The sequence below is a fragment of the Abramis brama genome (assembly GCF_963993115.1).
Source record: "Abramis brama genome assembly, chromosome: 24".
NCBI classification, from domain to species: Eukaryota; Metazoa; Chordata; class Actinopteri; order Cypriniformes; family Leuciscidae; genus Abramis; species Abramis brama.
Window position 1 is genome coordinate 24,928,238 of NC_139986.1, and position 23,650 is coordinate 24,951,887.

At 35.5% G+C, this 23,650-nt stretch overlaps 2 protein-coding genes across 12 annotated transcripts in view; one reads left to right on the forward strand and one right to left on the reverse strand.

Annotated features, from left to right (window-relative positions):
* Positions 1–744: 744 nt before the first annotated feature.
* Positions 745–23,534, reverse strand: dtna (dystrobrevin, alpha). Of its 11 annotated transcripts, none has more exons than XM_084102483.1 (23): positions 23,295–23,534; positions 19,051–19,118; positions 18,164–18,244; positions 17,784–17,997; positions 17,267–17,352; positions 16,133–16,287; positions 15,195–15,300; positions 14,907–15,073; positions 13,786–13,910; positions 13,419–13,502; positions 12,730–12,798; positions 11,910–12,002; positions 8,034–8,121; positions 7,721–7,809; positions 7,530–7,643; positions 6,252–6,348; positions 6,112–6,132; positions 4,505–4,691; positions 3,416–3,505; positions 3,249–3,321; positions 3,034–3,139; positions 1,888–1,924; positions 745–1,793 (listed from the first exon to the last, which is right to left on the reverse strand). In XM_084102483.1, exons 2-22 carry the CDS (start codon positions 19,115–19,117, stop codon positions 1,907–1,909), a joined length of 2,130 nt encoding a protein of 709 aa, XP_083958609.1. In that variant the 5' UTR covers position 19,118; positions 23,295–23,534; the 3' UTR covers positions 745–1,793; positions 1,888–1,906. The 11 variants fall into 11 exon arrangements, 10 of the variants coding, with proteins under 10 accessions (XP_083958609.1, XP_083958606.1, XP_083958603.1 ...); XM_084102480.1 differs by lacking the exon at positions 23,295–23,534 and adding an exon at positions 20,926–21,057; XM_084102477.1 differs by lacking the exon at positions 11,910–12,002.
* The window catches only part of ccdc178 (coiled-coil domain containing 178), a gene marked incomplete at its 5' end in the record, with an annotated part of 32,181 nt that continues 31,176 nt past the window's right edge, over positions 22,646–23,650 (forward strand). The window contains one exon of the mRNA XM_084102064.1: positions 22,646–22,667. Within this exon, the coding sequence (XP_083958190.1) occupies positions 22,646–22,667 (22 nt within the window). The remainder of the gene's footprint in view (positions 22,668–23,650) is intronic.

Sequence of the window (23,650 nt, forward strand, 5' to 3'; positions counted from 1 at the left end):
TTGTCTTATTGGAAAAAATATCTAATTGCTCAACAAGGACATCTAGTGGCTGTTGTGTATATTGCATAAACATATTACAATTCACAAAGTTAGAACAGCATTTTGTGCAAAATTATTTGAAATGAAGGATCAGTTTTAACGAACTGATAGCCCAAATTACATAAAATACCATAACTTGTGGACACTTGAAGATATTTGTACAACATAATATTTTTATTTAGTACCATGCAAAATAACTGAAAAGTGCAACGGCTGGCAGCAGGGCACGAATGCTGTTTGTGTTGTGGCATATAACTGCTTGTCTGAAGTAAACAATGAGATCAATGTGACTGCTGAAGTGTGACAGTGGCAAAGAAAAAACATCAATGAAAGAGTCTGGAGATGGTCAAAGCCAAACCAATCTAGTGGACATCTTTACAAGGAATTCATATTCACCAACAAAATCAATCCAAGCATGATAATTATGTTCTAGATCAATATATCTTACACCAAAATATGCTTTTGTAAAAAGGCATCTTGTCGGTCCTTGAACAACATAACTGCACATTCAGTAGTGTCAGATGCTGTCACATGTGTTTGTCTCAAAATGTCTGCATTTCATTGTTTTTTGCAAATTAAATAATAGAGCATGGTAAATATTCCCTTTGGAGTCAAATAATATTTTCCTTTGAATCCAGAGGTACAAAGTTTTGCATGAATCTCATGAAACGGTCATATTTGCCTCTAAAATCCAAATTATTATTATTATTTTTTTTTTAAAGAAAGCATAAAAATCACATATATTTTGCATAAAACAATTAATTCTATATTTTAGAACCAGTAAGGTTTTTTTTTTGCAATGCAAATATGCAACATTATTTTCATGACGATGAAGTAGAGATACACATGTTTTACTTCCAAATTATTGTTGCAATTCAAGAATGTTAAGAAATGTATTATTTAGTATGAAATATGTAATCATATGGCTAAAATTGTAAAGTATATATACATGATGCAAGTATCTGTTACTACTACCTTAAATTTAGGCTGATTTAAATAAAGCATTGTATTACACTGAAAATAATATCACAATTTCAGAAATATAAATGGTCCTAAAAATAGGTTTCATTTTCTTCATGCAAAACATATTACATTTTTAATTTGGGGATTCTAAAGTTAAACGTGACCTGGTGGTGTATTCATGAGATTCATCTGTTCTTCTTATTAATTAAAATGTATGTCTTTAAAAATGAATAAATTGCAACAAAGTACACATACCTACCCACCTATTAAAGTAAACTAAGTCTGATCAGCTAAGGCAGTGTATTTGTAAGTCTCAAATTATTCCACTCTCAAAGAGAAACTGAAGCTACAACAATATCCTAATATTTTATATGCTTTAAAAGACCATCAGGTCAGGGTATTCTGCAGTTAATGTACAATAAAAGATGTTGTTTGTAAAGATAGCAGCTTCAGTAAAGATTCCACTTCTCCTAACAGATATTTAAATACAGTACAAGTTTTGAACAGATACACACGAAAACAAATCAAACTTGAACACATTAACACCAAGTAAATGAAATAATCTGGTAATCATTGGATTTATGGCACTGGTGGTGTTGTAGACAGTTCCATTATTTGAAATTTCAGTTCACAGTATTGTCTTAAAACATTTTGTCGATTCTAAAAATATATTTCTATATTTATAGATTGGGTTATGTACCACAGTATTGTTGTGAGTTGATGCTTTTCAGAAGTGTTGTATGTTCCAGCTCAGGTCTGGTTGCACAGTGCTTCAGAGTCGCTCCATCTCCCTGTGAGGACAGAAGAGACAAAGGAAAAGCCTTGGTTTGAACCATCAAACACTGCTGTATTGCATCTGTCACGGCGCCGCTGACGAATACTTACCATTGCTTATTAAACGCAGCTATTCTTGTAAGGTCACCTGGAAAAAACAGCATTGAGGAAAGTTTAAAACTCACAGAATTGAGCCGAGGCTTTCCGTACCACGATAAAATGATCAGAATATCTTGACCTGCATGGAAGGAGCATTAATATTTCGACCTCATTTGGTCGAAACGTTGCAATACATTCAACTTTTATAGGAGCAGAAATAGCAGTTTTGTTTTTTGCACTTTTTTCGTTGCATGCAAAACTCGTACAGATGCGGTTAAAATGAACATCATCTCGGCCCTCAAGAACAGGTGCCGGGGAAGCAGCCTGGGGATATGTTCATTACAATGAAATATCCATTTGCTTTAATGGATTTTTCATTTCTATTTCATCTCATTTCTATAGCAATTAAAAAGAAATCAAATTTGATAAATGATGCAGCGTACTCATGACACACCGTTGGCATATTTCCCAGAATATTCATCCAAAGTTTGATACTTAAAAATGGCTTTGGGGCAGATAACAATATTGATGTGAATACAGAAACATATGAGACATTATTTATCTTTTGTGAGGGGTTATCTTAAATATAAACCACTTGTTGCATCCATGTATTATTATTTAATTTAAGGCAAAATGAATGCTGCCAAACAACACTATCATTCAAATGTTTGGGTTCAGTAAGATTTAAAAAGAAGTCTCTTCTGCTAACAAATGCTGCATTTATTTAATAAAAAATACAGTAAAATAGTGAAATATTATTACAATTTAAAATAGCCGTTTTCTATTTGAATATGTTGCAAAATGTAATTTATTCCTGTGATCAAAGCTGAATTTTCAGCATCATTACTCACATGATCCTTCAGAAATCATTCTAATATGACGATTTGCTGCTCAAGAAACATTTCTGTTTATTATCAGTGATATAATATAATATTTTTGTGGAAACCGTGACACATTTTCAGTATTCTCTGATCTTATTCTTTTCTGTGACTGATTACTAACAGCATATTAATGCAAAGATATAAGAGTAAAATGGGAGCTGATGACGGTTGGTTCAGTCATTTGGCATGGATGACAATTTGCATATTCCAACATTTCACATGCAAACTTCTCTGGTGATCTAACTGCTGCATTACTGCGTGTGTTCAACTGTCTCACCTGTTCCTGTGCATGTCTGAGTCGTTCCTCCATCTTCAGGCTTCTGTTCAGCTGCTTTTCCAGATCATGTCCGTAGAATTCCCCAGGCTCCATCTTACCCGCTGCCCTATGAGAGCAGAAACACAGTGAGAAATGCCCAGGAGATCTGAACAACACGTGATCACACACTTCAGCAGGTGAAAACAGCAGGTGATTTAGCAACATGTTGTTGTTACCCTGATCTTGAAGCGCTCCGTGCGTGGAGAACGTCTGACGTTGAGAACGTGAGGTCTGTTTCGCTCCCAGCCTCTAAACATCATCATAGGCAAAGTTTGAACATCAGTGAATAACTTATGCTATCGTTGGTGGGCATATGAGATTGATCAGGCTCATTCAATATTACCTGAGTTAAGTTCTTTCACCAATGAAGACATTGTGTTGGTTATGGAGTCTGCAGCTACCAGGAGATCGTTTCTTAAATTCCTTCTGGAGCCTTCAAAAAATAAATCACATTTTTTAATATTAAATATTTATATTTATATTAATATTAGTATTTGTTAGTTGATATTTAATAATTTAATAATAATGTAATATTACTTAATATATTGCATGGTACAGTTTTGATTTATAGGTAAGTGCATTTAACTTAGTTTAAAGCAGTACTTCTCAGCCTTTTTCGACTCAACAACAATATTCAAAGGTCCCATAACCTTTCCATAATTTACTGGGGATAAGGTTTTTTTCTTCTATTCCATGCTAAAATATTTTATCATGGCATATAAAAATGTTATATTCATTTGAATAATACTCATTATCAAAATGGCCATGGACTTTTATGGTTTTATTAACTTGCTTAGGTCAATGTTTTTAACGACTTCCTCATTTTTCCCGATTTTCCAAGATTAAAATGAATTCTCTATTAATTAAAGAAAGAAAAAATCTTGAAATATCTTGTTCTAGATGTTTTGGCTTATTTTAATGTTTGTTTGGTCTCATTTTTAATCATTTTTAGGCCCCCTTAAAAGTTTGCTGAGCCCCCCCGGTTGAGAAACACTGGTTTACAGGAAGATTTGGGGTTCAATATGATCTAGTTAAGCTGTTTACATGGAATCTAGAAAAGCACTATAACTCCAAAATGATTTAGACAACTTCACAGATCAAATAATAAACATGTTTTTAGCTGCATAATTCATGTAACTCTTTTAAAACTATGTTTTCAACCTAGGATATTCCTGTAATGTCAATCTGCCGCAGTGTTGCCAAGTCTGCAGAACTGGGCTACTTTTATACCGTTGCTGCGGGTTGTTGCAACACTCCCCTCCCAACCGGGGATTTTTACCGGGGAACCTTCCCAGAACTGCCATGACTGGGCAGGTTTTGAATGGCAATTGGGCTGGTTTTGTTATGCAAACCTGGCAAACCTGATCTGCAGTAACTCTTGGTTTTAATTGGCTGAAACCGTTTTCAAATGCAAGAGGAACATGTTGGTTACCCAGAGCGAAGGCCTGCTGCACCTCTCCTCCAAGGCCCATCAGCGAGTCCTGAGGCGTTTGACTGGGTGTGGTATTGCCGGATGTTGATTGGACAGGCATGGGGATGGGTGTGGTATTGCTGGATACTGATTGGATGTTGATCGTGTGGCTGGGGGAGGAGCGAGGGGAGGGGCCAGGGCCTTGGTTCTAGGGAGCAAAAGGAGATTATATGATTGTGAGATAAAAATCAAAACTGCTTAATCCAGTTTTGTTATTTTTAACTAAAACTAAAACAGTTAAAATCTTTTGCAGGGTTTCTGCAGGTTTTATGAAGGTAAATTTAAGACTTTTTAAAGATCAAGTAAATCAAATTTAAAGAATAAATTTAATAATGTCAATATCTAAATGTAAATGTCTAGGGAGAAACAATGATTTGTTTTAGCAACACTTTTAGAGTTTGAAAATACAACAGATAAAAAAAGTAGCTTGAATCGTTCTGCTTTTAACCACTAGAATATGGAAATAACGTTTACTGTACCTTCTGATCGCACTGCACAAAAGCAATGTTTTTCCTCAGTCTCTCTGTCTTGTTTTCCAGTGCAAATGTATAAAGATTCCTAAATCAAGATGCATTTGCTGGAGATGCAAGATGATATAAAATATGAAGTCTTGTTTTCTGTTAAATTTATCAAAATGAAAAGTGAGCTTATGATTAAACAAGAACAAATATCTGCCAATGGTCTCAGAAAGTTTTCATAACTCATTGACATACTGTATATTTTGCAAGACTTCACATTTGCATCAAAAATGTATTTAAAGATGTTTAGATATTTGGATTGGAAAACAGGACAAAATTTTGCAGTGCATGCAACATTTAATGCCGTGACTATGAATTTAAGACTTTCTGCTCTGATTTAAGACCTTCATTTTAAGGTCTTCATTTAAGGTCAGCAAATGGTTTAGTGAGTCAAACGACTGTGCAAAACCCGTTGTTAGTGTGTGTTACTGATGGTCAAAAGAACAAAAACCCAAATCTCAGGTCCCTACATGGGATATTTTGCCAGTTGTTTAGCTAATAATTCATGTCTATAGCACAAACAACAATAAGGGACTTTGAGTTACATATGAAAGTTATTATTATTATTATTATTATTATAGGGTTAGAAGTTTGTTCAAAATCATACAAAGAAGAATTAGAGTATGTGATGGACATGCTGGAATGTAGTCAGTCTGAATAACAGCATGCGTAAACTTTGATTTGTGCTATGTGCTAATGAACAAAAGTAAGTTCCAGATGCCAAAGACACAACCAACACAACACATTTCCTATTATAGTTTAATATTAGGGAGAACAAACGCACAACATACATTTAATCTCAAGTCAGATTAAGTATATTAGTTGCACTTTATTTTACAGTGTACTTACAGTGTACTTGCCTAAGAAAGTACTGGCTAATATAAGCTAACTACATGGTTTTAAGTTGTGTTTAGGGGTTGGTTCAGGGTTAGTACCTAGTTATTACCCATTTATTGCAAGTACATAGCATGTATGTACATGGGGAACTGTAAAATAAAGTGCTACCAGTATATTAATACACAGTTTTGTTACTGGGGCTCTGAGACTTACAGCTCTTTTTAGCTCTTCTTCCTGTAGATGGAGCAGTTCAGCTCATTAACAGGCATTTCTGCATCTCCACATTCTAAATATAACTTCTAAAAATTGTGCAATCATCATTTGTTTATGTGTGTGTGTGAGACCTTTTCTACCTTTAACAGAAGCATGAGGTGTTCTAGTTGGACCATAAGTTCTCGACGGCTATCCTGAAGAGCTGACATCCTCTGCTCCAACTCCTCCTTCCTCTGCCTGAGACAAAGAAAGCCACAAGGTTATCGATATAACTTTGACATTAACATAAAATTAATCGTGCAATAATAAACAGCCTGATAGTGTTGATTATTTGCATGTGCTCTCTGTGCTGTTTATCACTACATTCAGTAAATACATTATGCAAATTGCGTAAAAAAATCTGTGCCGAACACAATTTGCATGGTGTAGTGCCATGTAGTGCCTGGTTTAAACACCCAATCACACCAAGTATGATAATTATACTGATAACGATAAAGATATACTTCTAAAAATCGTTCTAAATGTAAAATAATAGCAGAGCCCACACCACAACTATAACGATAATTGTACAGAGAAACAATATACTGTAGTTGGAATCACTTTTTTTCCAGTTGATGAATGATTGACAGCCAATCAGAATCCATCCTGCTTTAATGAGCTTGAGCATTTAAAGCGACAGCGCGCTTAAAATAATTAGAACGATATAGTCAGCAGGTGTGGACGCTAATATAGTTATCGTTATCTTTAAAGTTATCGTTCTTGGTGTGAACGGCTTTTATGGGTGGTTTATGAATAAGATGCATAACAACAAAGTGTTTAGAGAATTCACCCAAAAACATTTGTAACGGATGCTTTCTACATTAAAGAAAATACATTATTTATTTACCATAGCTCGTCCCTGGGAACCATGTTCTTAACTGTGGTATTTGCAGTAGGTTTCAATTATATGTAAAATCTATTTTACATAAATGTAACTATGGAGTTCATTATGAAAATAATAACATAAAAACAAATTTAGAAAACAAACTGCCCAACAAAACAAGCAGATTCTCTCACTTCCCTAACAGAACATTTAGTATGAATGTAGAACTTTTGCACCAAAATATCATGTTACTACAATTAATGTTACTAGAGTAAAACCACAGTACAGTGTCTAGTCTAAATTGAAGGACTAGAGCTTATTTAAATATGCATGCTTGATTCAGTTCACCATTGATTGGAAACAGGAAGGAGTCTCAGTGTTGCAAATTGCTTTTAAAGTACTCGTTCATGAGAGGAGCCATGATCAGGTTACACTCACTTTCAATGCAGTCTATCTCGTAACCATCAGCATCTGCTGTTCACCACATCCGATCAGGTTTCAGGTCTGATTCACGGCTGTACGCTCTGTGTGTGTGTGTGTGTGTGTGTGTGCTTACCTGAGCAGTCTCAGTTCAGCCAGTAACATTGGGTTTTGTTGGTTTTTGTCTAATGGAGGCTGGGAAGCTTCTTCATGTTGTTGTCTCAGGCGTTGTATCTCTTGCAAAATCTCCCTGAAAATACACAATTTATTAACTTTAAGAATGCAAATTCAGATCACTGTGCAATACCATAATAAACAGTCTCATACTTGTTCTTGTTCTCTAGCTCAGCGATGAGTTGCCGTTGCTGTTTATTGGTGTCCAGACAGAGAGAGATGTCTGCTGGGACTCTGGCCTTCTGTTAACAATAGTCAGATTATAGTTAAACAGAGTTGTTTACATGAATTTATTTACATATATCCATTATGGTTAAAGATGAAGTGTGACAAATTCTCTGCCACAAGCTTGATTGCACAAATAATTGCAAGTGTAATTTCAAATATAATGGTTGTTTCCAAACGGGTTTTTCAAACACTACCATTGTCCATAACATCTTATCGTTATTTTGATTGGCCGTCTTACCGCTGCAGCTCCATCAGCAGCCAATCGGGAGGCGTAACGGGCAATGAGGCAGTGCTCATCATCTTGGTTATTACTGCTCTCTTGGAAACTATCAATCAAGGAAAGGAACAAAGCTCAGTCATCTTTACAATTACTAGTTCAGAATCACAAAAGCATTTACTGCAACATTACTATAGCAATTAGTAGCCTATGCAAAGTTAGTTTATAATAATTAACTTCGCATACACACATACATATACTGTTTTGCTAAATATTTTTTGTGTTTTCATATTGAAAATCACAAGAAAGTTCTTGCAAAATTTATAAAAATAGGTTTTATAAATCAAAAGAACATATTTTTAGTGAAATAAGTCACCAATAATACCCTAACGGCAGAATAAAATAGCATTGCCAGCACATTTCAGGATCTAAGCAAAGCATGAAGACCATAGAGCCCCAGTTTCCCCAAAAAAACACTGCAAAGTTAGGAGCAAATGCAAGGATAATCTCCTTATTAGACATCTTTGCTGGGAAAACACAGTCCTAGCTAAGGGTGTTGCGTAATGAGGATATATATATATATATATAAATAATGCGCAATATACTGTAGCCAAAGGTATAGGTTCCTATAGACTGGAATAATCATGTCCTTGAGCAAATCAGCCTTTACTTCAGATAGAAAAACACACCTGTTTAAAGACTAGTGGCCAAGGCTAAAGTAGATAATTGGTGGAGTATTTTCTGTTTTTGCATCCCAAATAGATGCACAAATCTCCCCAAAAATAACACATACTGTACTTCTACACAAAATCCACACACGCAAAAAAAATATCCACTTACATGTTCAAAACAATTCATATATTCATCATTAATCAAATTAGAAATTTACAATTAGGTCAAAGGAAAATTAAAGGGTCAATTTAGAGTTTGGGATGGACTGTGTGTCCTCAAGGACATTTTTGTCTTTTTCAGTTTTGCTTTTTGATCATTTTATCCAAAGTGACATTGCATTCAAGATATGCATTTTATCACTTACATGCATTCCCTTGGAATCAAACCCATAATCTTTATCTAATGTTTGAGATACAGGAATGCTATATAAAGCATTTCAAACGACATAATTGAAATAGTAAAGTATAAATCTATAGATTATAAATCAATGATTATACATATAAAACAATATTATTGTGCATTGATTTTGCGTAGTTTATTATAACCATATACACTCACCTAAAGGATTATTAGGAACACCATACTAATACTGTGTTTGACCCCCTTTCGCCTTCAGAACTGCCTTAACTTGCATCAGTTTAAAGAATATATTTTTTTGCCTTTTATTATGATAGGACAGAAGAGTATCAAGAAAGTTTGACGAACCGGGACTTGAACTCGGGTCGTAATAAGCTGAAAAACAATGAATGTCTGTGCAGCGGGTACTGAACACTAGGCTATTGGGTTTAGCAATTAGCTGCAATGTGATAAATGTTAGTTTGTCAGAAATATGGGGGAACAGAATCCGACGGCAAAAAAAACAGTTGTCGGAATCCGTTCCCCCACTCCCATTATGAGAGGTGTTGATGTAATGGCTTAAAAAAATGCTGATTTTATTTTTGTGTGTGGATGGAGCTTAACTTGCATCAGTTTAAAGAATATATTTTTTGCCTTTTATTATGATAGGACAGTAAAGTATCAAGAAAGTTTGACAAACAGGGACTTGAACTCGGGTCGTAATAAGCTGAAAAACAATGAATGTCTGTGCAGAGGGTACTGACCACTAGGCTGTTGGGTTTAACAATTAGCTGCAATGTGATAAATATTAGAACCTCATTATGTAAGAAACATAGGGGGAACAGAATCCAAAGGCAAAAAAACAGCTGTCGGAATCCGTTCCCCCACTCCCATTATGAGAGGTGTTGATGTAATGGCTTAAAAATGCTGATTTTATTGTTGTGTGTGGATGGAGCTTAACTTGCATCAGTATAAAGAATATATTTTTTTGCCTTTTATTATGATAGGACAGTATAGTATCAAGAAAGTTTGACGAACCAGGACTTGAACTCGGGTCGTAATAAGCTGAAAAACAATTAATGTCTGTGCAGAGGGTACTGACCACTAGGCTATTGGGTTAAACAATTAGCTGCTATGTGATAAATATTAGAACCTCATTATGTAAGAATCATAGCATCTTGCAGTTGATGGAGATTTGTGGGATGCACATCCAGGGCATGAAGCTCCCGTTCCACCACATCCCAAAGATGCTCTATTGGGTTGAGATCTGGTGACTGTGGGGGCCATTTTAGTACAGTGAACTCATTGTCATGTTCAAGAAACCAATTTGAAATGATTCGAGCTTTGTGACATGGTGCATTATCCTGCTGGAAGTAGCCATCAGAGGATGGGTACATGGTGGTCATAAAGGGATGGACATGGTCAGAAACAATGCTCAGGTAGGCCGTGGCATTTAAATGATGCCCAATTGGCACTAAGGGGCCTAAAGTGTGCCAAGAAAACATCCCCCACACCATTACACCACCACCACCAGCCTGCACAGTGGTAACAAGGCATGATGGATCCATGTTCTCATTCTGTTTACGCCAAATTCTGACTCTACCATCTGAATGTCTCAACAGAAATCGAGACTCATCAGACCAGGCAACATTTTTCCAGTCTTCAACTGTCCAATTTTGGTGAGCTCGTGCAAATTGTAGCCTCTTTTTCCTATTTGTAGTGGAGATGAGTGGTACCCGGTGGGGTCTTCTGCTGTTGTAGCCCATCCGCCTCAAGGTTGTGCGTGTTGTGGCTTCACAAATGCTTTGCTGCATACCTCGGTTGTAACGAGTGGTTATTTCAGTCAAAGTTGCTCTTCTATCAGCTTGAATCAGTCGGCCCATTCTCCTCTGACCTCTAGCATCAACAAGGCATTTTCGCCAACAGGACTGCCGCATACTGGATGTTTTTCCCTTTTCACACCATTCTTTGTAAACCCTAGAAATGGTTGTGCGTGAAAATCCCAGTAACTGAGCAGATTGTGAAATACTCAGACCGGCCCGTCTGGCACCAACAACCATGCCACGCTCAAAATTGCTTAAATCACTTTTCTTTCCCATTCTGACATTCAGTTTGGAGTTCAGGAGATTGTCTTGACCAGGACCACACCCCTAAATGCATTGAGGCAACTGCCATGTGATTGGTTGATTAGATAATTGCATTAATGAGAAATTGAACAGGTGTTCCTAATAATCCTTTAGGTGAGTGTATATACTGTATATAAATTATGTGAGAGTCCAGGGAGACTCGATTATGTCATTCACTATGCTTCATATGAGCTGTTTTGGCACGATTCCTGTTCCCACAACACCAGAAGCTTCTGGAATTGGTGGATTATGGATAGTGTAGGATTATGGGTAGTGTAGTTCTTCACTGGGAATTCAGTGATTAATCATCATTTTTTTAAATGACACTCTATAGAAGCATATTGCTAGCTCATGGTAGTTCTCTACTAAAAATATGTATTCATTAGTGCTAAAAGTCAATCTCTCTGTGGTGAAAAGGAAGGGCATTTTTCCCTCTGGACTGTTGTGCTCTATGGCAGTGAAATGTAATATGATCAACACAGAGTAAAACACTGCTTAAACACAACAAAAGCCTAGCCAGTTAGCAAGCTGCAAACATAAGACAGAATTGTGGCCAGAACAGTCACCATCCCACATCTGGGATCCTTTCTACAACTCAGGAATTAAATTACGAACATTTCAAATGTGGAAAGACCTTCAAATGATAGTTTAACAATTAACAATGTTCTTTTGAATTCTGCGTATTACCAGATTGACATGGTGACCTAAGCTATAAAAACAGATTAGGAAGAAAAGTGCCACAGCAACCTCAGCTCACACTGACCATGAACGGTCCTTTCGGAGGAGATTCACATAAAGTCCGATAAGTATGTGCTCGTCAGCGAGCCTATCCGCAATATCGAGGCTGTACTGAACCCTGAAACAATGTTTCAGAAACACAGATGACGTCACAATGACTTTAAGAAGCAACTTTCTGCAGTTGTAATGGTGGAGTCTAAAAAAAACATTCTTATTATTTGAATGTATTAAAATACGGAAACAATTTGTTCCGTAAAATAAAATACGGAGGTTCCATTTGTTCACATTAATTAACATGAACTAACAATGAAAAAAAAGAAGCATTTATTTCTTCTAAAGCATATATTAATATTAATTAATCATAACTCATTTTAACATTTACTAATACATTGTTAAATTCAAAAGTTGTACAGTATCTATTAATATTATTTAATGGACGTGAGCTGACATGAACTTACAATGAACAGTTGTATTTTTTTTAACTAACATCAACAAAGATGAATAAATACTGTAACAAATGTATTGCTCATTGCTAGATAATGTTAGTTACTGCATTAACTAACGTTAACTAATGGGAACTTATTGTAAAATGTTACCAAAAATGCAAATGAAATAGGGTTGTGCGGGATGGAAGTACAGTCCATTTAATATGTCAATGTTGACAAAATGTTGAAAATATGCCAATTTTTTCTTGGCTGAACAAATGACAATCTGATACAAAACAATCCCTCACAGCCGTGTTTTTATTTGCATCTACTTGATAGCCCATTGATAGTCATTACATGATCTTCATAATCACTTAGACCAGTTGACATATAAACATTATTTCAACCAGGCTAACTTACCCTTTCCCTTTTAAAAGATCCGGGGTCGTCCGGGAAAACAGCTTCATTTGCGTTGTCTCATCAAGAGCACTTTTTACCCCCAAAATGACATATAAGAAAACAAATTAATGAACAACACATGTGTACTTAAACAAACATGCATCAAAAGCAGTGTTATTTTAGTATAATTTAAATTAATTGATATACTATTGCATTTTTTATGTGTATTTAGATTTTTTATTTTTATTTTAAGCTTTTATTTTTATATTTTCAGTTTTCATTTTAGTTTAAGTCTTAGTGATTTTTTTATGTTCTGGTCATTTTATTATTATATATAATTTAGTACTTCAACTTATTGGTAACACTTTACAGGTTCCATTTGTTGACATTAGTAAACTACATTAGTTTAACTAAAAACGAACAATACTTCTACAGCATTTAATAATCTTAGTTAATGTTAATCATTAACAAAGGCTAATAAATGCTGTAAAAATATATTGCTCATTCATTGTTAGTTTTAATTAATTAACTAATGTTAACAAATGAGACCTTTTTGTAAAGTGTTGCCACTTATTTCAGTTGGATGACAAGGAAACATTTCTAACTTTCATTCAAGTTTAAGTGTACAATATGTATCATTTATTTTATTTCAGCTTTATTTCATAAAAAAATGCCTGTTGAAAGTTTGTGCTGTCCAGTATTATACTCACGTTTTGCTGGAGTAAGGGTTTCCTGAGGAAGGCATGGAGTGAGAGAGCATGTATTCATTCCCACTGTTCACAGGTCTGGGAGGCCTGGAGGAAATAAAACAATAATTGAGGTGTTGCGACCAAAACGTGCCGTACTGTAGTGCCAAATATCTAGTTATGCCCATCAAATTATTGTGAAATCCTACAACATATGAGGATATATGTCTCTATATCACTTTACTTACCATGTGTCACTGTTTTTCAGCATAAAAGCGAAAAACACAAGGCAGGAAAATGTTAGCATGCACAATTCATGGGAAATTCATTGTACAGTAATATGGTCGACAATTTTACACTATCCATCTGAGCAAAATGAGAGTTTACGTACACAACATGAGTGAGGTTGAGCGGTTTCTCGGGTGTATCGGAGAACGTTGGGTAAGGAGGCTCTCGACTGGAGGCACAACTCAGAGATTTACTGAGAGCGTCTGACAGCTTCTTTGCTGGAGATTTCTGGAGAGAAATAAAGGACTGTATTGAACCAGAAGAATTAATATCTGTAAGAATACATATAAATGTTTAATGAAAAGTATTTTCTCTGCTCTTCTTTTTTAAATGTAAATGTTTTATGTAGAAATACATAGAGTATTATAAGAAAGATTATTTAGGTCTTAAATGTACAGTAACAGATAATACATGTTTAATTCTAGTCAGGGACGGGATGGAAAATGGTCACGTACAAATTATTTACTCACTTCCCCCAAAATAATATGTGTAAAATATATGTTTATTTAATTTCAGCAATTTTGTGTACATTTCCCTTGCCATCATTAAAATTATTGAACTGTATGTACACAAGCCGTTTTTAAGAAATTAATACTTTTATTCAGCAAGGTTGCATTAAATTGATCAAATGTAACAGTAAAGACATTTACAATGTTACAAAAGATTTATATTTCAAATAAATGCTGTTTAAAAATACAAATAAAAGCAAATCCTGCAACAAAAAAATTTGTATCACGGTTTCCTCAAAAATATGAAGCAGCACAACTGTTTTCAACACTGATAATAATCAGAAATGTTTCTTGAGCAGCAAATCATCATATTAGAATGATTTCTGAAGGATCATGTGACACTGAAGACTGGAGTAATGATGCTGAAAATTCAGCTTTGATCACAGGATTTTTTATTTTTATTTTATTTTATTTTTTTTACAATATATTAGAATAGAAAACAGTTATTTTAAATTGTACAAATATTTCACAATATTCCAAAACAAATGCGGCCTTGGCATCAGCAATTGAAAAACCCATATTAGTCAGCTTGACAAAAAAAGAAAGAAAATGTAAATGCTACCAAAGAGGGGAATTCATTGTGCAGAGTCAGATTTAGACTGGTGTCATGACATTTGGTATAAAGGCATAAAGTGATTTGACTGTTTGGATGACGGGACTCAGGCCGTCACTGACACTTACTCACAGTCACGCTCCCACAAGGCCGTTCACCTACCCATGACATGTACTCCTTCATCTGGTGCTGGTTGCTATGGCTGCCCGAGGCATGGCCCCTCCAGAAACACTCTTGGCAAAGTTGGTAATTATCACATTGTTGGCACCGGTAGCGGAATCCCATCATGCTCTGGCCGTGGCAGTAGGAGCACTCCACAGGATGGAAGACTAGAGAGGAGAGGGGCAAAATAAAGTCAGCACTACTAATCAAGCACAGTCACAATATTTGTCATTCATTTAAGTTATAAAATATAAATGTTTTGCTGCAAAAAAACGAAGAATGACGCACCGTTTTCAACATTTGCCAGCCGATGCATCAGCGGTAACCAAACCAGACACTGAGGAGGAGGATCCGACATGAATGTGTCAAGAAACACATTGAGCGAGACCTTTTTCTGTGGAAGGCCAGCGGTTAGTAAACAAATGAGTCAATAAATACCATGTACATACTGTGAAAAACAATGTTTTTTACATTTTTTGAAGAAATTGTGAATGGTGCTTGCCCACGCAAAACTTGCTGGTGGTTGCAAGGACTCTGCTATGCATTTGCTAGCTACATTTTTTGCTAGCTAAATCTTGCTTACTTTAAAAATGTGTTTTATTGTCCGCCGTGCATTAAAACACCATTCAAAAGTGTGTTTTTTAAAAGCTTTTTGAAAGAAGCCTCGTCTCCTCACTGAGATTGCATTTATTTGATCAGAAATACAGTAATATTGTGAAATATTATTAAAACTTTAAAAAAGCCGCTTTCTATTTGAATATATTTTAAAATGTAATATATTTTTGTGATGCAAAGCTGAATTTTCAGCATCATTCCAGTCTTCAGTGACAACTGATCCTTTAGAAATCATTATAATATGCAGATTTGCTGCTCAAGATACATTTATTATTAATATAAATGCTGAAAACAGATGTGCTGCTGCTTAATACTTTTGTGGAAACCATGATAATATTTTATTAGGATTCTTTGAATACAAAGCTCAAAAGAACAGCATTTACAACATTATAAATGTCTTTACTATCACTTTTAGCCATCCTTGCTGAATAAAAGTATTAATTTCTTTAATTTTTTTTTTAACTGATCCCAAACTTCTGAATGATAGTGTCTGATTTCTGATTTCTTAAATAAGTAATAGCACGCCTTGAATGTATATCATAGGCGCACATTTATGCATGGAAATATATGTGTGTGTGTGTGTGTGTGTGTGTGTATGTATATTCACAAACCTCTTGTGGAAAGCAGCTTCTCGTGGACTGCTCAGTGTACCCAAAAGATGGTCCCTCAAAAACCGTCATGGGCAGTTTCAGCACCTCTCTTAGGAACTGGTCAAACTGCGAGTACATCATTATACCGTTTGGGTCCGATATCTGTGAAAATACATCTTGAGGAAAAAAGACAAGCATCAGGAGTGATCAATTTCATTTTTTAAAAGAAACTATGTTCATTTAGATCCAGGTATATTTGAATAACTCAAAGCATGATGCAGGCAGGAAACAATTTTCCTTATTTAATGAATAGAAATCAAATCTAAATATCAGCATATTCTGTACACTACCCTAAAAAAGATGGGGGGGAGGGGTTTAAAAAAAGAAATGAATACTTTTCTTCAGCAAGGATGCATTAAATTAATAAAAAGTGACTTTTTTTTTTATCTGTTCTTTTGAACTTACGGTAACACTATAGTTTAGGGTCCAATTCTCAATATTAACTAGTTGCTTATTATCATGCATATTTCTAGGGTATTGGCTGTTTATTAGTACTTATAAAGCACATATTAATGTGTTTTATTAATTAATTATTCAGCATGACCATATTCTATATCCCTAATCCTACCCAATACCTAACCATAACAACTACCTTCCTAACTATTAATAAGCAGTAATTATGAGTTTATTGAGACAAAAGTCATAGTTAAGTGAGAATTGGACCCTAATCAAAACTGTGACCAAACTTTCTATTCATCAAAGAGTTTTATAAACAGTTTTCAACATTGATAATAATAAGAAATGTATCTTGAGCAGCAAATCAGCATATTAGAATGATTTCTGAAGGCTTCTTTAAAAATCATTTTAAAAAAATATTGAGGACCTCAAACTTTTAAACGTTAGTGTAACGTTTCATTACTAGGAATGAATCACCAGAAACTAGGCGAAAAGTTTTAACTACACTTCCAACTATACTGACATGGTCATGAGAGGCAAATATGACTTTCAAATATGACTTTCAAGTAACGACAGCTGCTCTGACCTTTAAAATGATGATAGAATGATTAATTCTGTCCATTCACTTAAGCGTCCATTAATCAGCATCAAACCACTGAACACTCATCAGTTCAAAGGCAAAGCCAAAGTGAAACTTACATCTTAGTTTATCCAAAATCTTCCCTCCACAGAGTGCAGCCAGGGCCATCTTGACCACAAAAACAGAGATCTTTCCCACACCTTCCCTAGAGAAGACACAATCGTCATCTAACACATTTAGGCCTGGTTTCACAGACAAGGCTTAAGTCTAGTCCCAGACTACAATGCATGTTTGAGCTGTTACGCAACTTGCACTGGCATACCTAAAAATAAGTCAGTGTCACTGTTTTGTCTCAAGATGCACACCAGTGATGTTTTTTCTAAGGCATGTTTATAAAAAGCTACTTAAATGTCCTAATTAAACTAAGGCCTAATCCTGGCTTAATCTAAACCCTGTCTGTGAAACCAGGTCTCAGACGGTCACATAGAGCAAAGTAAGTGATGTATAAAGCAATTCTAGTCAGATCAAGTGAAGACAATGAAGTGTCATGCAATTTTATTCTTTCTACACTTAAATTAATGTCATACTAGACAGATTTAAGGCAACTCTGCAGATGATTCAGTCAGGGTTTCTTACGGGTCGTAGGCCGCTAGCAGGAAGTTGAGGAGGAACGAGATAGACTGGTCTACATTGATCTGGTGGGTTGTGGGTAAGCGCTTGTTCAGCTGGTAAAAGATGGTGGACAGTATTGCTTGCAAATTTGACACTGAGAACTCTGTGTTGAGGTCCATGGAGTTGAGTCTGTTTTCCCGGAACACCTCGATAATATTCCAGATATCCAGCAAATGCACTGCAAGAAGCAAATAACAAATGGCAATATCTGGAACTGCATCATTGCCAAAGACTGAAGCTACTGTGAATACTAAATAAAGTTGCAATCAGAATGTTTGTGTAAAAAACGCTTTTTAAAGTTATATTACAGTAAAATCTTTTGCAGTAAACACCCTCAAACTTACAATTGCACCTCTTCTGAATGAATCTCAGCTTGCATGCTGTCCTATATGTGGACAATCTGATGGAGTCCAGATCTAGTGCACCTGTGAGATGAAAACATCACATTTACTGAACGTACAGTACATGGCAGACCATACAGTTGTTGTCTTAGCCGGTTTAAGACGGTCTAGCTGGTCTTCCAACCTAGTCAAACTGGTGTTTAGGTGGCTTTGGTAGGTGGTCAACAGTCCAAAACCTGTCTAAAACCAGCAAAACACACTAAACTAAACAACATAGCTTGGCTAGGTTGGAAGAACAACTAACCTAACCACTTTAGGCTGGTTAAGATTGGGTTTTTTTTCTCAAAAGGGGAATAATTTGAAGAACTGTTAGCATGTCTAGACTATCAATAAAAAAGTTGGGGTTGGTAATATTTTTGTAATGTTTTTGAAAGAAGTCTCTTCTGCTCACCAAAACTGCATTTATTTAATTAAAAAAATACAGTTAAAATTGTGAAATATTATTACAATTTAAAATAGCTATTTTCTATTTGAATATGTTGCAAAATATAATTTATTCATGTGATCAAAGCTCATTATCATTATAATATGATGCTGATTTGCTGCTCAAGAAACATTTATTATTATGATCAATGTTAAAAACAGTTTAATAATCTTGTGGAAACGGTGATATATTTTTTCATGATTCCTTGATTAATAAAGCATTTATTTAAAATAAAAATCTTTTGTAAAATTATTTAAAAAAAAGAAGAATATGAATTAAAAATATGAATCCTTTCTAATCTAATTTCTTTAAAAAAAATCTTACTGACCCCAAACTTTTGAACAGAAGTGTATTTCCTATTATCAGCATGTTAGCTTGAGTATGGATTAATTAGTTAAATACATACGCATTTCAGCAAACAGTAGTCTTCTGTCTGCCATGGTGCTTCTGTTGCGGCCTGACTCTTCAATCATTCTGCGAAACATCACACATACAGAAAACAAAAGGACAATGTGACAGGCGTCCCACAGCTGTGAAGGCAAACTGGGCTGAAAATAGACCTTTTGAGGAATTAACAATTATTATGGGTAAAGCAACATTTATAATGTATTACAACACTCTCCATAGTTTTGAGCTCTATGAAAACTCCACTGCAAATTTAATAAGACTAATAAAAAAATAAAACTGTATACAATACACAACAAGATAAACTCAAGATACTGAAGTGCTACATAAATGTCAGATCTGCCTAATTCGACTTGCTTCAGACAAGTTACAGATGAATTTGCAAGAAAATAGCGAGTTTGATCGGACCCACAACCTTTGACGTCAACAACAATCGATATGGAAAGCATTTTCTCCTCCTTTTTAAAAGTTGATAAGACTATTTACTTTGCTATCCTAACTATACAATTATTGCTAATTGCATTTCATCATTTGCACTGTATTTAGCATTGTGTTTCCCTGCTGTCTGCAACCCTACCAGAATAGACCTGTGACCCACTACTGACATGTTCCTTGGTGTAATTCATGTGTTTATCTCCCTTGCTTCTTCTAAAGAGACATTTTGTCATGATTCACATTGTAACAGAGGTTTTGGACTCCACTTGTGACCTTGATTAAAAATAACATTTACAAGATCACTGCCTTGTGACGTTCAGTACAATACCATCTTCTTTTACTGCGAGCAAACAACAGCTGTATCGTATGGAAGAAACTATTTAAAAGATAATTGCAATTTTATATCTCACAATTCTGACTTTTTTTCTAAAAAATAAAGTCAAATTCTAAGGAACAAAAAGACTGACTTTTTTCCCCAGAATTGCGAGTTTAAATCTCGCAATTCTAACTTTTTTCTCGCAATCGCAAGTTTTTATCTCGCAATTCTATCTTCTTTTCTCAGAATTGCAAGATATAAACTCGAAATTGTCAGAATTGCTAAATATAAACTAAATTGCGAGTTATAAAGTCAGAATTGCGAGATTTAAATTCACAATTGCGAGTTATAAAGTCAGAATTGTGAGATTTAAACTCACAATTGAAAGTTATAAAGTCTGAATTTCGAGATATAAACTCACAATTGAGAGTTATAAACTCCGAATTGCGAGATTTAAACACAATTGCAAATTATAAAGTCAGAATTGCGAGATTTAAACTTACAATTACGAGTTATAAAGTCAGAATTACGTGAATATACAGTAAACTCGCAATTTGACTTATTTTCTCAGAATTGTGAGATATAAACTATGTCTTAGATTGGTTCGTACCATCATAACCTTAAATGTCATGCATTAAAAATGCTTTAATACTATGAAAACTTTAAAATCAGGTTTTCCCTTCTCTTTAAAACAGCACCTGGATTAAACCATAAGAGGAAACATGAGGTTGATCTACTAGAGAAGTTAAACTCCATCCTTCACAAAGCTTTTAATGCTCAATTAACTTTAAGGAATGTTCAATCACAATCCCAGAGATCCAAGAGTTCAGAACAACACGGGGACAAAGCACTACACATCCAGCCATCGCTATCAAATTCACCTGCAGATGTGAAAAATACCCAGAATGCACTGCAAAAAAATCCATCCATCAGTAATGTGACACTTATCTACCCTATTGAACTCACATCAGAGATAAACAAGCTGCCACAGCGTAATTAAGTGTAATTTAGTGATTTGGTACACTGTTTCAACACTGCATCTATCACGTTAAACCAAATGGAAACGATATAAACAAACCGTTGCTATAAAAACAACAAGCACACATGACAATTCAAACCAGATACCCTCCAGACAGCACCATAGTCCTCCTCTTGCTTATTTACGAGTGACCAATACAAGTCCAAAAGGTTTTAATAATGCTTTTCGTCAAGTCGAAACACAACAAAAGCGGCCCTTCGAGTTCTTGGCAGCCGACTGAAACAAGAACCCGTCAGGATCCAGCATGTGTTGCCTCTCTATCTTTAACCTCCAATGAGAGAGACTCACATTCTTGTTGGACTAGCTCTGGTTGCAAGTTTGTACCGTCCCCTAACCCTCCACTGGGAGGCCTGGTCCTGTAAGAAGGGCCGGTGGAGTTGTTTGCAGTTTAAAAGACTCCTGTGTGAAATTATTAGGCAAAATGATGAGGCTACGCAAGAACGGCTTGCTAGAGAGGACTGTAATTCAAGCCCTCTAATGGGACATTTCTACAGAGATCCCATATTTCACAGAGTCACTCTTCTAATATTTCTCGCTCTCTCCCTTTCTCCTTTTATTGTGGCTCTGGGATCTCCAGGTCTATAAATATCCTTTTGGACAGTCGGTGGCATCCAGGCATTTTGAGGCCGACTCCGTTTTTTGTCACTCTCTGTGATTTATTTAGTATGGCAGGTTGAATGAACAACATGAAATTGTGCTTTTTGATGTTGTTCGCCCTTGAAGTCGGTTGGCATATAATACGTCCAGATCTGACCTGGAGGACAAAGTCATGTTCTACATGAAGCAGCTGTTCGGAGTGTCTTCACAGAGTAATTAGCACTAGATTACTTGCATTAGGCCGTCTGTGGGAGGAACTGATAGCAGCTAATGTTGCTGCATTTTTCCAAAACTACATAATGCCTCTATTTGAGAAACGACATTGCTACAGTACATGTCCCATATGAAACTAACATCAATGCAAGCTAAATAAATATATATATATATATATATATATATATATATATATATATATATATATATATATATATACACACACTGTCCGGCCCAACAACAAAAAAGTCGCTGTTAGGATTTAAATAGGCAAATGCTTAAGAGTCTATGATTGGATCATTATTGCAGTGATTATTATGTTTCTATCATGTTATATGTTTGGCAAGAGTTCTTCTAACCCTAATTGATGGAGTGTGTAGCTTTTCATTTCTTAAACAACCATGTAGGAAGACACATCATGGTCATATTCCAGGATGACAATGTTAAGATTCATCAGGCTCAGATTGTGATAGAATGGTCGGGACCAGACCTTAAATTCATTGAAAGTCTTTGGGATGTGCTGGAGGAGACTTTACAGAGTGCTGGACTCTTGCATTGTCAATACAAGATCTTGAGCAAAAAAGTATGCACCTCTTGATGGAAATAACATCACAACATTTATTTCCATCAAGAGGTGCATCAATGTTTGTTCTGGCAATGCAAGAGTCAAGCATTCTGTAAAGTCTCCTCAATTTAAATCCAAACAGCGACCTCTTTTCTTTGGCCGGGCGGGCAGTGTATATATTTATGTAAAATGTGGTACTGTCTTGAGTTGCTTGAAGTCCTAAAATCTATGTCAATTGACCAGTGGTCACCACAGTCAATGTCACAGAACTTTGAGATTATTATGCATTATCTAAAACACATAAAGCTGCAAACTGGATTCCATGAGAACTCTATCCGCAGCAAAGTGACCCATTACTCAACCTAACTGATTTTTCCACCAATCAGACACAGTAACTGCCTGTATGCTACTCTGATTGTCATGGTACCACCATGAAGCAGCACAGCACTCTGGGTAAAGTCTCACAGCCCTTTCAGACTGTGATTTACATGTAGCTGTTTACAGGAAAGTCTTTCTAATGTTGTCGATGCTGTCTTCTCATTCATCTCCAATTGTTTTAACCACATGAATAGATGAGTTCATGCAATGGTGCACTTCAAAAACAACATCTATTTAATACAGCACAGCAAATAAAGAAATACCTTTTATGAAAGCAGATTAACTTTATGTGCATGTCCTATTATCTATTTTCCAAACATCTTAGTATTCAAATTCCACTTAAAGTACAGAAAATATAAAATGGCAACAATGTATAGGCCATTTGTAAGATGAAATTTTATGAAAAAACAGTAGCTAAACCAACATACACTATATACAATTCTCAACCAAATGTAAACAATTGTATGAACGTATTATGCATGCAATAATAAGCCGAATTTATAAATACTTATATTACCAAAAATAAACAGAGTTAGACATCGTAGCTCTGGGATTGAAGCCAGAGCTTGATTTAGGACATAACGTTCCAGATACAGACTATTAATATCATACTTGCAGAATCTGCATTATGCCTGTTAGTAGTGGACTGTGGAGCATTCACAATGAGAGAGGCGTCTGGTTCTCTGTGCACTTGCTACTCACCAAACGCCTGTCATCGCCAAAACGGGTTTCAGTTCTGTTCCTCTGCGTTCAGTGAAGACCATCTGCGGTGAAACGAAGCACTTTATCGACGAAGATTTCAGCGTATAAATAAAAAAAGTGTGTTTTCACTCGCATTAGACTCGGCAGAGAGCCGCGGTTCTCAGACCTCCTCTCTCTCTCACTCTCTCTCTCTATCTCTCTCTCTCTGCTGCTCATTTGCTTTGATGTGACGTAATGCGCCTCTCGCGATGACGTAATGCGGAATCTCTCCACTGAACAGCCATCGGTGCTCTGCAGAAATGTTAAAACATATTACTAAAAATTAAACGGTTTTTTTTTTCTTATTGTATAATATA

Excerpts from the sequence above, each read along its gene's own strand:
- dtna (XM_084102476.1), bottom strand. Across the intron at positions 6,133-6,251 it reads ACCTCATGCTTCTGTTAAAG|GAAGAAGAGCTAAAAAGAGC; the intron begins GTAGAAAAGGTC and ends CTCCATCTACAG. Across the intron at positions 4,692-6,111 it reads AAGAAGAGCTAAAAAGAGCT|AACCAAGGCCCTGGCCCCTC; the intron begins GTAAGTCTCAGA and ends TTTGCTCCCTAG.